Source organism: Spinacia oleracea, chromosome 1 (assembly GCF_020520425.1).
Source record: "Spinacia oleracea cultivar Varoflay chromosome 1, BTI_SOV_V1, whole genome shotgun sequence".
NCBI classification, from domain to species: Eukaryota; Viridiplantae; Streptophyta; class Magnoliopsida; order Caryophyllales; family Amaranthaceae; genus Spinacia; species Spinacia oleracea.
Window position 1 is genome coordinate 134790920 of NC_079487.1, and position 14164 is coordinate 134805083.

At 36.0% G+C, this 14164-nt stretch overlaps 3 protein-coding genes across 4 annotated transcripts; all 3 read right to left on the minus strand.

Moving 5' to 3' along the window:
- Window positions 1-9: 9 nt before the first annotated feature.
- On the minus strand, window positions 10-2497 carry LOC110794142 (uncharacterized). Of its 2 annotated transcripts, none has more exons than XM_021999094.2 (7): window positions 2264-2497; window positions 1768-1867; window positions 1432-1461; window positions 1001-1102; window positions 737-844; window positions 387-441; window positions 10-283 (listed from the first exon to the last, which is right to left on the minus strand). In XM_021999094.2, the coding sequence occupies exons 2-7, from the start codon at window positions 1857-1859 to the stop codon at window positions 242-244; spliced, it is 429 nt and encodes a 142-aa protein (XP_021854786.1). In that variant the 5' UTR covers window positions 1860-1867; window positions 2264-2497; the 3' UTR covers window positions 10-241. The 2 variants fall into 2 exon arrangements, with proteins under 2 accessions (XP_021854786.1, XP_021854780.1); XM_021999088.2 differs by having other exon boundaries at window positions 1768-1890; window positions 2264-2493.
- Window positions 2498-2924: 427 nt separating this feature from the next.
- On the minus strand, window positions 2925-4870 carry LOC130466233 (uncharacterized). The gene is made up of 2 exons (XM_056834932.1): window positions 4735-4870; window positions 2925-3767 (listed from the first exon to the last, which is right to left on the minus strand). The coding sequence occupies exon 2, from the start codon at window positions 3735-3737 to the stop codon at window positions 3270-3272; it is 468 nt and encodes a 155-aa protein (XP_056690910.1). The 5' UTR covers window positions 3738-3767; window positions 4735-4870; the 3' UTR covers window positions 2925-3269.
- Window positions 4871-11881: 7011 nt separating this feature from the next.
- LOC110794157 (transmembrane emp24 domain-containing protein p24delta3) lies at window positions 11882-13925 on the minus strand. Its single transcript, XM_021999104.2, has 4 exons — window positions 13614-13925; window positions 13267-13470; window positions 13114-13190; window positions 11882-12180 (listed from the first exon to the last, which is right to left on the minus strand). The coding sequence occupies exons 1-4, from the start codon at window positions 13908-13910 to the stop codon at window positions 12036-12038; spliced, it is 723 nt and encodes a 240-aa protein (XP_021854796.2). The 5' UTR covers window positions 13911-13925; the 3' UTR covers window positions 11882-12035.
- Window positions 13926-14164: the final 239 nt, after the last annotated feature.

Below are 14164 nucleotides of genomic sequence, written 5' to 3' on the forward strand. Positions count from 1 at the left end.
CATTGAATCTACAGCAAAATGAATCAGGTGCCTTTTTTTATCAGAGAACCAAATTAGCAAACATAAACATTAGTCTGTGATTTGATTTTATCTTTACATTTCTATCCACTACTACAGAGATTTAATAATCTCCACTAATTACTCCTGACTATGATAAGAGAAGCTCACTTCAGATTGAAAGTAGATCATCCAAGTATGTGCCAGGAGTCCAGGAGATATCCTTTAGGGGGAAAAGGCGTTACTACAATGGAATCTGAAGCAATTCTCGTATCCCTTCACAAACCTGCATCGAATTAGTTGTGAGCCATTATCAGTTGCATACTGTTGAACAAATTCAAGTTTCGGTCTAAGAAGCAAAGAGAAAATTGTTCAAGTGAAATGCATACCAGCTTAATTTGTGCTTTGATTGATGCTACCAGACGGGTATATTCCTCTATTTGCCTATAAAAGGAGGAAATACACTTCATCAACTTTAAACGGTTCATAATAGAGGATGAAATCAGAATGGATTAAGAAGAAACAGCATATCTATGTTCCAGACTTCCAGGGTAAAGTTGCACATAATCCGAACCCCCTTATCCCTCCCTTTTGAAACGGAAGCCGTTTTGAATGCAACCTTATTTTTTCTACCAAAAGCATTTTCATATCGGCAATTATTTTGTTCAATATTTCAAATATTCAGACCAGAAAGAATAACTTATACAATAAGAAATTAATAAAAATTTGAATCTTTTACTTGGCTAGCCGTTCCTCCCTTGCCGCAATGTAATTTAAAGCTTCAGACCAGGTGAATTCAACATGAAAACCCAAGCCAACATCTACAAATATGTGGCGTGTGTCAGGGCTGCAAGCACATATCCACGCACATTATTAAAAAAAGAGGAAGGAACAACATAAACATAAGAAACATTTAGGGTTAAAGACAAACACCGACAAGGAAAGAGAAAAAGGAGCAGGACTTGTTCACAAAATATGACAGAAAGGGAGGTCAAGCTCTTACACTTCTGCTTGCATGTATACTTCAGACCCAAGATTGACTAATGTCTTGAGGCTGCTTACACTATTCTTCTCCAAATTTTGTATGTTTCTCTTCAAATCTGAGCTATAGTTCAACTAAATGAAGGGAAACAAATACTCCGACTAAAAGTTGATAGCAAAGAATAGCATGGTTTCCACTTTCCAGACTTGCGATGGAATAGGGACGATCAAAATAACTGAGATAATTATGAGAGATATATACGTTTTTGCTAGTTTTTCTCTTCTAAGAGCATTATACATGATCAAATCAATGACTAAAACAAAATGGTAAAAGCTTATTTAGATGGTACTTGCATAAAAAAGAGTTGCGAACATGACATACAAACTACACGTCTACACCATATGACAATAAGAGTGTAAGACAGACATGTAAGCAAAGTTGTAAAAGGATACAATGTCTTCTGTTGTTCAAAAAGCTTGTCCCTGCAAGCAGATAAATGAACGTGTTGGCTCAGACATACACAAAACTCAAGCTAGCACATAACACTAAAAAAGGGATATACTGTTGATTCTCATGATTTTATTCCTCTCATTGAATCACAATTCACAAACAATCAACAACACCAAATTCGATATTATGAAGAAACGTCCTTAGCTTAGTACTGTAATCAATGTAGTATACACCCATCAAACCTATGCAATGACTTCAACCATTTGAAATTATCCACTTTACTACATTGAGCATACAATATTCATAATTTGACCATGAAGATAAAACCAAGGCCATACCTTTCAGCAATGGCCTTTACAAGATCAGGCTTCAACCGACGGTCGACAAATTCCTCAAATTTCTTCACCTTTGCTTCTTTGTTCTCACCCATTATAAGCCCTACACTAACAATGGGACTAAACCTAATAAAGGGGGCAAAGTAAGTCAATAAAACAATCAATGATCCATTTTAGACCAAACAACCAAGAAACAATAAAACCCCAGCTCAAAAAATTGAGAATTAAACCGACTTCTAAGTTCTTAAAGGCATTTTAACAAACAGTTGGCATGCAACATAAACCCCACCCAGAAACAAAACAATTGATAAGCAATATACTAAACCTAGGTTTCAAATGCCCAAAACTAGCATTCAATTACGAAAGAATGAGTGGTGTTAACTACTTCCGTCAAAATTAACATGTATTATACAATTCTAACATTCTATGGTTCAAACAACTTTATTTCCACTGAAAAGATTCGCAATTGGGAATTACAAACAAGAAAATTAGTATTTACCTTCAAAAAAGTTTGAGATGTAAATGGGAGATGAACGGTTGCGGAGTTACCCGTCGTCCTCCGCCGTGCCTCCGCCGTGCCGCCGCCGCGCAGAGAGAGGAGGAGAGATGAGTCTGTGAAAGTGGTTGAACAGTTCCAGAGTTTGCGTCTTTGCCTCTTTGGGAGCGTCGAAAATACAGCTGCAGACTTGCTGTGTTGCGTACTTGCGTATGTGGGAAACTCTAATGGGTACCCGACCCGTTAATTTGTTTAAAATATCAGTTAATAACCCGATAATTATTCCCGGGTTAACGGGCCGGGTAATACGGGATGAGCACTATTTTTGAACACCCCTAATGAAAAGTGGTGGAACATGAAACTATAGAGGTTAACGAGCCAAGCCGAACTGAGTTTGGGGCCGCTTAGGCTGGCTCGCGACATTTGCATCTTACGCTGCTTTCAACGCTGAATAAACTGCACTCAAACTCGAGCCTTGTCTTGAGCTTTTTCGAGCTTAAATGTTCAACTTTAACTTGGTAAATTATGCGGAGTAACTATTTCTATGTTATATGTACGTAATTTTTGTTCTAATTTTAAGTTAGAAGTTATAAAATGTGATAAATGAATATGAAATCCAACGACTATAAAGCATGTTTCTTATTTTTTTTTTTGGTGAAGGAAAGAGGCAAAGCCCCTAATACTTCTATAGAGTATGTCAAAGCCCATTCAAACATACTAATTGCCAATTTGCTATTACATGCAACATACTTATACACATTTGATCAATTATTAATTCGCCACACATTATACACATTTTTCTTTCTGGTGCGAATGAGTCAAATAAGCAATATAAATTACAAACGAGGAAGTGCCAAAAGAGGGGGCAACATACACTATATCGTCACTGCCTATATCATAATTAGGCTCAAATATGAGATGCCCCAGAATACCACAAGTGCAGACATTTTGCTGCATTCATCATCTGAATTCTGAAGATCACTTTTGCTGACCTTTTTTTCACAAAATATCAGCTCCTCATAAAACACCAACCACACACACCAACACTAACAGATACACAGATAAAGCAGCCAATCATCAGAATCAGGCAATACGCACGCGCCGCCTCAGCTTCTTCTTTGGCGGTGTTAGCCTCAACTTTTCTTTTCATCGCGGCAACAACTGCTGTAGCCTTCGCTTCTCTTTCTGCCGCAACCACCGCAGCCGCCTCGGCCTCAGCCTCAATTTTATCAATACATATCTGACAAAGATATGGCGAAGTTTCCATTTCCGTTTTCAATTGGCCTTGTTGTCTTCCTCCTCTGTAGTATAAAGCAATATCTTTGTGATTGGACACCCAATCGTCATCCATGAGTTCCGCTACTACGTGTTTCATGACGATTTTGCAGATTTTCCAGCAGATTTTACGTCTTATGCCTACTTTCGTTGTGTTAACTGTCATTGCAATTGTAGCACCGCAACGTTGGCAACGACCCATGGTTCAATACTTAGCTAGTTGCTACTTCTTCTGTCGTCAAAAAATAACAAATGTCAGTTTGTTATTAAAACAATATAATCGGCATCGCTTATTAACAAGTAAAAATATCGTATCCAGTGCACAATGCTTAACACGACACCTAAATTACAACCTAGATATTCACCACAACTTTGTTTTCCCGTGGAAAATATCTAGCCACACTCACTTGTGTCATAGGAGTGTCTAATTTAATTTCTCGTGGCTGCATAGCATAGCCATGGACCCGTTTTAATTACTTGTGCCACGATTCTTTCCGTGGCACGTGCAAGTGAGGTTTGTAGTGTTAATAAGTACTGCGTACATAGTAATGTGTATTTTTCTTCTGGCTCATTCACACATAAAAAATTAAAATCCAACAACTAAATTACAACTTTGATGCATATATATAATTTATGTGATACTACGTACAAATTAAAAGCAAGGGACCATAATAATAAGAATCCAAAGTACAACATGAAAGAGAATAGTTTGTTACAACAAATGCGTTACTAGACTTAGGTGGAGTTGTTATGTTGCCAATCCATTAAAAAAATTATGACACTTTTTACCAGTAACAAATCCTATGTGGTAATACTGATGTAGTAGCACAACAAAAACTACGTTATCGAATTAAACATGGAGTTTTAAAATACGTACACAATTGCTACATAGTTAAAGTTTCATTTTGTTATTAAAAAAAAAAGTAATTTTTACGTACGTCGTCTCAACGAGGATTTGGCATGCGCTCTTGCTTTTACAAAAACATCATTTACAATAGTTGTTGTGTAATTTATAATACACTTTTTTTATGGCACATTAGAATTTTATTTCATAAGCTATAACTGTTTAGAAAAGACGGTAACTTTTTTTGCGACAGTCTTAGTATGGTATATGTGATTAATGATCATATATATTAGTACTACGTATATAACATGTAGTATGGAATTATCAAGAATGAGAAAGATATAGATTGTCGTACCTCGATCGATAAATGAAATCGAATGGTAGGTTTTTGTGAAGAGGATAGCTAATTATTAAGCTAGAATTTTGAAGAGATTGCCACCGTATCAGTGAAGAGCTTTTCAAAGAGTTTATTCTAATTGTTTTTATGCCAAGAATATCTCTGAAGAGAAAGTTCTCGTAGCAACTTCCTTATATAATGGGATTTTCTTCACTCACTTTTCTCACTTTCTGCCTATTATATGTTCTCCGTACTTGACAACTCAAATTCATGCATGCATGCACCACGCTTACTATAATGGTAGTAATAAAATCATTACCCAAGCTAAAATTATACAAATTCTTGTAAAAATCGAGGAGTTGTCATATAATCAGACCATACGTCATGGCACCCACCTTTTTCGATGTTATCTAGTCGGTAAAAGTGGTTGTAGGTCGTGTCAGGCCTCGTGTTGAGCATACTTGTCTTAGGCTTTAATGGTTCAAGCCTACTAGTTGCGTGTCGTACCGTGCCAAAATTTTCTAAAGGGCAACCCTGGAACAGGACCCCAACCCATGTGACATGCTTACGTACCTGAACATAATTTCACTCAATTTAACTTGTTTTGCCGTGTTGGATCCTGTCGTGTCGGATCGTGGCGGGTTTTTGTGCTTTTTGAAAAATGCGGTCGGGCACAACCCACGACTTCGTCCCGTGCCTGATCATGATTTTTCTGTGCCGTGTTTTTTTCGTGATAGGTCATGTCGTGTCTGGCCGCCCCATCTTAATGACAATTAATTGCTAACGGTCTGATAGGAGACTATCTAACTAAGAAAATAATTGTAAGAGAATGTAATTAGGAATATCCCAGACCAATAACGATGAGACAACAATATAGAGAAAACATTAAATTTCCATTTCTTCACCCCTCAAACGATTAATATTAAATTAATTATACATACCATAGTTTAAGGGGCAGCATTAAAAAGCGTCGTATAACTACGTAAGGAGACGATTTGAAATATGCCCTAAAATTATGGTTGGACGTTGGTGTACGTCTAAGAGGCGGCATTTCGACAAACAATAGGCTGCCTTAACTAAAAAAATATGACCCAATCTCTCATCTTACAACTTGACAAAGGTAGTTAGTAAGAATTTCTTACGTATTATATAATGACAAAATCTTTTTATTCCAAAACAACACACAAAAATCATAACACTGGGAGTCTGTGATAAACACGATACGACATGATATACCACGTTGTTGTGCAAGTTGGGCCATGAATCGTGTCTATCGGGGGTGAAGCATAGTGAAGGCCTAGGTAGCCCCCCTGAAAGCCCAACCGCCCCTATTAAATAAAAGACTAACAAGTTAACAATAGATAGTTTTCTATTGGACTGACCCCTCTAAGCGGCTAAGCCCACTTGCTTAATTAGTGTTCGGTCCCCCTTGATAACTGAGTCTGACTTCGCCCCTGGTGTCTATGCTATGGGCTATGGGTTGTGGGCCTATGGTTGTTAGCTAGGACTTGTCTAGGAGTGTCAAATCGGGTCATCGGATCGGTTTCGGATCGGTTATAAACGGTTCGGGTCCTGTCAAAATCGGATAATGTCGGGTGAATGTTTCTATCCGGGTCAATTCGGATCGGTTCGGATAACTTCGGGTTCGGGTGAAGTCGGATAATTAATTGTTTCGGGTTCGAGTCGGTTTCGGGTCGGGTAATTTCGGTTCGGCTAAATCTCGGGTTCGGTTTGAACCGGTTCGGGTTAAAAACGGTTTTGTGTCGGTTTATTTTGGTTCGGGTCTAGTTTGGTTCGGGTGCATATCGGATACGGTTGCATTTTGACCGGTTTACTGCGGGTACGGGTCATGTTCGGATCGGATAAGTCTCGGGTTCGGGTGAATGTCGAATTCACTTAATATTTTAACCGGTTTACTGCTGGAATGTGTCATGTCTGGATCGGATAAAATCTCGGTTTCGGGTCAAGTTTGGATCGTGAGTCTCGGGTTAGGGTCAAGTTCAGATCGGTCATACCTCGGATCCGGGTCAATTACATATTGAGTTTGCGGTTTGAGCTAGGATCGGGTTGGTAGTATTCTTATGTTTTATGGATCGAGTAACTATTGAGTTCACTATCAAATCATATCGCTTTATTATTCTAATATCTCATGCCAAATAATGAATTTTTAGAATTCTACTTCCTCCGTCCAAAATTAACCTTTACACTTATCAAGATTCGTTGACACTAAATTTTACGGAGTAGAAGATAAGTTATTGTTCATATAAATATTAATTTATTGTAAAAGTAGACGTGAAATGAGATAGTGAGATTCTCCGTATTATTTATTGAAATATAAATGTGGTAGAAGATAGTGTCATAGTGGAGGGTTAATACTTGTTTCCATAAAACTCAACCGAAGGATTGACATTACTTATTGCTTAAGAAAAAAAAAAAATGTGATAGAAGATAGTGGAGTGTTAAGTAAAATAAATGTGATAGAAGATATCTAAATTAAGTAAAAGTGAACTTATAAAGTTAAATTTAGACAATTAAATATCCCAACAATGAATATTGTAATTGTCTGAAAGTTACATTTTCGCTCTAACGTAATAATGATTAACAAATGTTTTGAAGTATAATATTTGTAGAACCAAACTTCATCAACTAAGTTCTTGGTTGATTAAATAATACTGAAATGGGAAGACCAAAGATATAAAAAACTAGTATTGTAATTTTTAATTAATTTCATGCTGTGTTATAATGTTTAAGACCTTTAATTATATGGGAATAATGACAATAAATTAGCTATGATATGACAAAAATGTGTATATCGAGTTGGAGTTTAGGTAATTAATAGTTCACTTGTTTAGGTGAGTCATATTAATAATGAGTAGACTAAATTTTAGTTGGATCAAATCGGATAGAATAAAATCGAGTATGGGTAGTTACTTTTTGGCTATCGGGTTAAATCGAGTCGGGTTATTTTTGGATGCCGGGTACATTCAAGTCGGATAGGTGATAATTCGGTTGAAAGTCGGTTTCGGGTTCATTCGGATCGGGTCAAGAACAATGCGGGTTAAATCGGATATCGGGTTTTATCGGTTCGGGTCGATTGCAGTTGTTATCGGGTAAAATCGGATTACGGATTGCTATCGGGTCGGATGCGGGTTCGGTTTGGTTAAAGCTAATCGGGTACTAATCGGGTTACGAGTCTCCTCGGGTTGTTAGCGGATCGGGTTCGAGTCTTTGATTCACGGGTCAAATCGGATTTCGGATCAATGTCGGATCGGTTCGGATCTGATTCAAGAGCCTCTACTTCTCGGATATATTCGGTTCGGATGTCGGTCGGTTTCTCGGATCGGGTCAATTTATGACAGGCCCTAGACTTGTCCAAACCCGTTCTTAGATATGGATTGTCGTTTGAAAATTGTAGCACAATGAGGATTATGGGTAGAAGACCGGGCCTTGCTAGTAGCCAACACTTGGGCATGTAAACCCGGCGCCAACACTTTTACTGGTAAGGGTTGTGCAAGTTCGGGTTCTGTTAAATTTCAGAGAAATGTGAAATAAACCTGGGCAATCCAATAAGGAGGAGAGCTCGGTCCATTTTTATGCCCAATAAAGGTTCCACACTAGGTTGGTATTTTCTCTCATGTCTCACCAATGTGGGACAACTCACATGTGGGCAATCACATGCGGACAACAAAGAGTTTCAACAGGTTCAATTATCCATATTATTGAGAATTTGGTACGGGTAATTGGTACATTTGATCGGCAATGCTACCCTAAATTGTATCCAAAACTTGAAACGCTTCTTCGGTGATTGAGCTCTGTTTGATTTGGTGTAAAACGTTTTCTTGGAAAACGATTATTTGTTTTTCAATCTTTTATGTTGTTTGGTTTGGCAAGGAACGAAAAATAATTATCCATAACTCCTTCAATTGTGGAAAAACCTTTTTCCGTTTGTAAGGAACCGAAACCACTTTTATTCCTTACTTCTCTTTTCGTTTTTCCCATCAATCTTTTCTCATCTTCTCCAATTTTACTTTTTATATTAATTTTCTTATACGGAACCAAATATATAAAAACTAGTTTGGAATTGTGTTTTTCATTGGATAATTATTTTGCGCCAAAACTCACTGAAAACATATATCAAATCAAACGGAGCTTAAGTCTTTTCATTTCGGTTCAGGGTGAGCGCAATATTTAAGGCTTGCAAAGGAAAAACAATTCAATTTTGGTTTGTGTAATAGTTTATGTTCAATTTTACGTAAAATTAATTCCTGAGTAAATAATCTCTTCCGTCCAAATTAATTAGTGTAACTTTATTTTACGTTTATCATGGCACAATTTTGACCCATTTGTCCATTTGTTCTACTTTGTTCTTAGTACTCAGATTAAGATTAAGATTGGCCCATTTAATGATTTAAATTACCAGCATTAGAGGACTTGTATATGCGTCTTTGTCCGCAAATTTTTGGCTATACCCGGGTACAGCCAAAGCTGGCTGTACCCCCATCCAAAATGATGTCGTTTGTGTTGTTTAAAATGAACATTAATATACTGGTACAAAAATGAACATTTACTATTTCGGAAATGAACATTTATTTATTTATTTGGAATGAACATTTACTATTTTGGAAATGAACATTTATTTATTTATTTGGAAATAAACTACAAAAATGAACATTTACTATTTCGAAAATGAACATTTTTTTATTTATTTGGAAATAAACAATATAGGCTCTTGTAAAAACATAAAAGACCAATGAAGTGAACAATTTCATTATGAACATTAACCATATATTTATTGTGAACAAACAAATAAACAAAAAAGAACAAATAATTCAACAAAAAAGAACAAACAATATAAAAAAGAACATAAAATTCCAGAAAAAAGAACAACCAATACAACAATTATGAACAATTTTATGATGAATTTTAAAGCCAACATGAAAGAACAAACAATACAACAAGAAAGAACAAATACTGGTACAAAAATGAACATTTACTATTACGGAAATAAACATTTATTTATTTATTTGGAATGAACATTTACTATTTTGGAAATGAACATTTATTTATTTATTTGGAAATAAACTACAAAAATGAACATTTACTATTTCGGAAATGAACATTTATTTATTTATTTGGAATAAACATTTACTATTTTGGAAATGAACATTTATTTATTTATTTGGAATGAACATTTACTATTTTGGAAATGAACATTTATTTATTTATTTGGAAATAAACAATATAGGCGCTTGTAAAAACATAAAAGACCAATGAAGTGAACAATTTCATTATGAATTTTAAAGCCAACATGAAAGAACAAACAATACAACAAGAAATAACAAACAATAAAGCAGATAATTATTATGAACAAACAAATAAACAAGAAAGAGCAAATAATTCAACAAAAAAGAACAAACAATATAAAAAAGAACATAAAATTCCAGAAAAAAGAACAAACAATGCAACAATTATGAACAATTTTATGATGAATTTTAAAGCCAACATGAAAGAACAAACAATACAACAATAAGTTTGATGAATACAAGAAAGAACAAACAATACAACAAGAAAGAACAAACAATACAAAAAGAAAGAATAAAAGATTAATGAAAAGTTTAATTATGAACATTAACCATATGATTATTATAAACAAACAAATAAACAAGAAAGAACAAACAATATAAAAAAGAACATAAAATTCCAGAAGAAAGAACAAAAAATACAACAATTATGAAAATTTGATGATGAATTTAAAAAACAACATGAAAGAACAAACAGTACAACAAGAATGAACAAACAGTACAACAAGAAAAAACAAACAATACAATAAGAATGAACAAACAGTACAATAAAAAAGAACAAACAGTCGACAAGTATGAACAAACAATATGAGCGCGTCGTTTTTGGGGTACAGCCAGAGCTGGCTGTACCCGGATACAACAGTTAGCGATATGTCTTTGTCAATGGGACTTAGTCGTTGCAGGATCAGACATGGAACAAGGCCCATAGACAATGGACTACGGCCCATTACTGTCCAACCTGACTACCTAAGTACTTCAGCAAAAATAAGCAAGTCAAGCAACTACTCAACTAGCCAACTATACATCTTTTCAAGTCGAATTTACTTTGCATTATTTAGCAAAAACACACACACGCTCACAAACACAATTGAATTTTTGAATCAATTACTACCTCCGTTTTAAAATGATATTTACAGTTATTATTTACACAAATATTAAAATAAAAGAAGATGATTGCGTAAAAAGAAATAAAATACTCCGTATAAAATATGAATAAAGTAAGAAAATTGTGTAAAAAAATGAGTGCGTATAAGGAAAAAAAATCAATAAACTAAGAGAAATTGAGTACTTGATTATGTTCTCCTAATTTCGACTTTTAGGCGTTGCATATGTCATTTATGATCTTAAACAGGCATTACTCAAATTTGGATTACCTTACTCTTCCTCTTTACTAAACATTATCCCTCCAAAATGGACTTCTTCAATTCACCCCCAACGTTTCTTGACCTTTCTCTCTCGTTTCGTCCCTTCTATCTTACTTATCCACACTTGAGTGTAAATGTTCACGTTATCTTTTGACTTTGATATAGTAACACCTTTTAATTCCACTATTAGCTATTTGTCTAAGATCACTTTGGCTATTTCATGTAAAGAAACATATGCAAGCAAAATCATGGCACTAAAGATGGCCGTGCCCCGTCCCACGGCCAGAGGTCCGACCCGACCCATCTCGATGAAAGCCCGGCCCGGGTACAAAATAATACGGCTCGGCATGAGCACAAGTCGTGTGACGGAAACGGGCCGAATTTTTTGGAAAAGGCACTCAAAACTCAGCAGAATTAGGCTTAGGCACGACAACCCGATCCGACAACCTATGGTATTGGGTCATGACTGGGCCCTGTTTTTAAACTATTCAGCCCAACCCGACATGGCACGAAATAGAGTGGGTTTGGTTTGGGCCCGGTCCGTTCAGGCATACGGCCCGAAGCCCGGACCATGACCATCTTTAACTGTAACTCTATAAGTACCTACTAAAACTGGTCGTTCCTACTTCCTAGTGCAAGGAATGCTATACACAAAACAAGTTGGTAGTCGCTTGCATACAACTCAACATAAACCCTGAGATAGCAAGGTCGATCTGGTGCTTGCTAAATTTGAAGAGCAATTTCATACCACTGCGTATATAAATTAATGTTTTGTAAAGAACTAAAAAGTTTAGGTAACTTAATTACAAGGAAAAGAGGGCTCAAAGTTCTGAAAGAAGACTACTCAGTAATGCGATAAAGAAGAAGACATGTACTATATAAGTTTCTTTTTCTGAAAATAGCTCTTCAGATACCACACTTGGAAAACTGAAGCCGTAATACCCACGCAAAGGGACACAATACTTAACCAAGCAACTCTAGCATTGGTTTTTTCACTTACTTCCCTCATTCCGGCTTCCCTGTGAAAAATGATTCAACACATCATATGAATATGTTATAAATCTTATACTTCTTCGGTTCCGAAAATATCGCACCATTTATTTTTTACCCTATTCACACTACGACTTTGATCATTTTTTGTGATTCGTTCATAAGAAAATTTTAGTCGTGTGGGGTTAGGTTAGATTCATATCGATATATATTTTCTAAATATTAATTTTTTATAATTTTTACTATACATGATTTTAGATATTAAGAGTCAAAGTATTGGTTAGAAGAGTAAAAGTCAACCACGGGGTTAGGAAATAATTTATAACTACATAATGTATATATGAGCGACAGACATTAGGGGTGAGCAAAATTCGGGTCGGGCTGAGCTTTAACACAATAATTATGCCCAAATCCATAAATTTGGTGCGGGTTTTGCGACTTCTGGCCGGTGTCGGGTTTTGGTCGAAAATGCATATTTTAGGGTGCCCAAACTTGTACTTTAACAGATTAGAAACTAACCCTAACAGGCTAATTTATTTTTCCATTCTCTCTGGTCCTCCTCCACTGTCATTCTCTTAGCTAGTACTCCGCAGCCACCATAAAGAAAAATAAAAATAAAACAAAAATGAATTCGCCATTATCATACTGGAGTATTCTAGTGTGTTACCTTCAAAAATCAACATGAAAAACGCCATTATCAAGTGCTTAATTGTTACTTTAAAAATACATATTGCCGCAATCTTCACCTTCAACTGTTTTAAGTGGTTGTTAATCTCCTCCTTTTTTCCAGTTAAATGCGTGTGGTCATATTTTGATGATTCTTTTTTCTGGGTTTTGAAGATGTTAGGTGTTTGAATTAAATTAAATTGATTTTTGAAATTGATAGTTTTTCCCTTAATTTTAGCCGAGTGATCTGGTTCCAAAAGATTAGACCAGCGTGGATGTGAAGTGAGAGAGGGTACCTGGATTTCAAATAGAGTAGATTCTGATGAATTGATTCAACTGCTGCTTCAAGTTTTGCGAATTCAAGTTCAACACCCTACACAAGTGAAACAAGAGCAATAATCAGCACCTAAAAATGCCGATTGCCAATCCATGGGAGTTAGGAATGTTACCTCAATATGCTCCTTCTTTGCAACAGACTCCCAGTCTTTAGCAGCAATCCCAATTTTCCAGTCAAGATTCAGCGTTGCAGATTCGTGATTACCCTCAACCCAGAAACAAGCTACATAGCTACCAATTTCACTGGTTGTAAACGCAAACTGACCATAAGTCACATTTTCTCTATGGTAAAGATTGTTTCCATAGGGAGATGTCACCTGAAATACTAATCAATTCATCAATTACTCTCAAAATTCAATCATTCTAATTCAATAATTCAAATTCATTAACCTAAACCCAGAACATCACAAAATTACTGAGTAATAATAATACGATTCGGGAAGAAGAAGGAGAAGAAGACCTTAGCAGAAACAGCGGGAGGCGCGCGGCCTTGTTCATCGATGATAACATAATCAGCAACGACGACGGTATTAGTCTGGATCTCTTCAGAAACGCACTTAGTACCAGTACTTGGTAGATTCACCCAGATTCCTTCAGAAATATGACTGTTCATCGTCAAGCTTAGTAACACACCAACTACTAGTACTGTACACCAACTCATCTCTCTTTCTCTCTCTTCTTCTTGCCCTTGCCTGGAAAAGAAAACCTTCTTCTTCTTCTTCTTCTTCTTCTTCTTCTTCTTTACTTCATGATTCATGGATTTCTCTTCTTCTTTATTTAATTTCAGACACGTACTCCCATCCTACGTGGCGTTTCCGTCTCCAATTACCTCATGCCACCTGTCCCTTGGATTGTACACGTGGGCGGTTACTTTATTTTTATGTTTAAAAATACACCTACCCCATCGGCCCATTTCTTCAAGCATTTAAGTCCAATGTGAAATCTTTGGGCTAAATAACTTTCAAGGACAAGCTCACATTAACTGAAAATGACTATTTTCCAGTACGAACA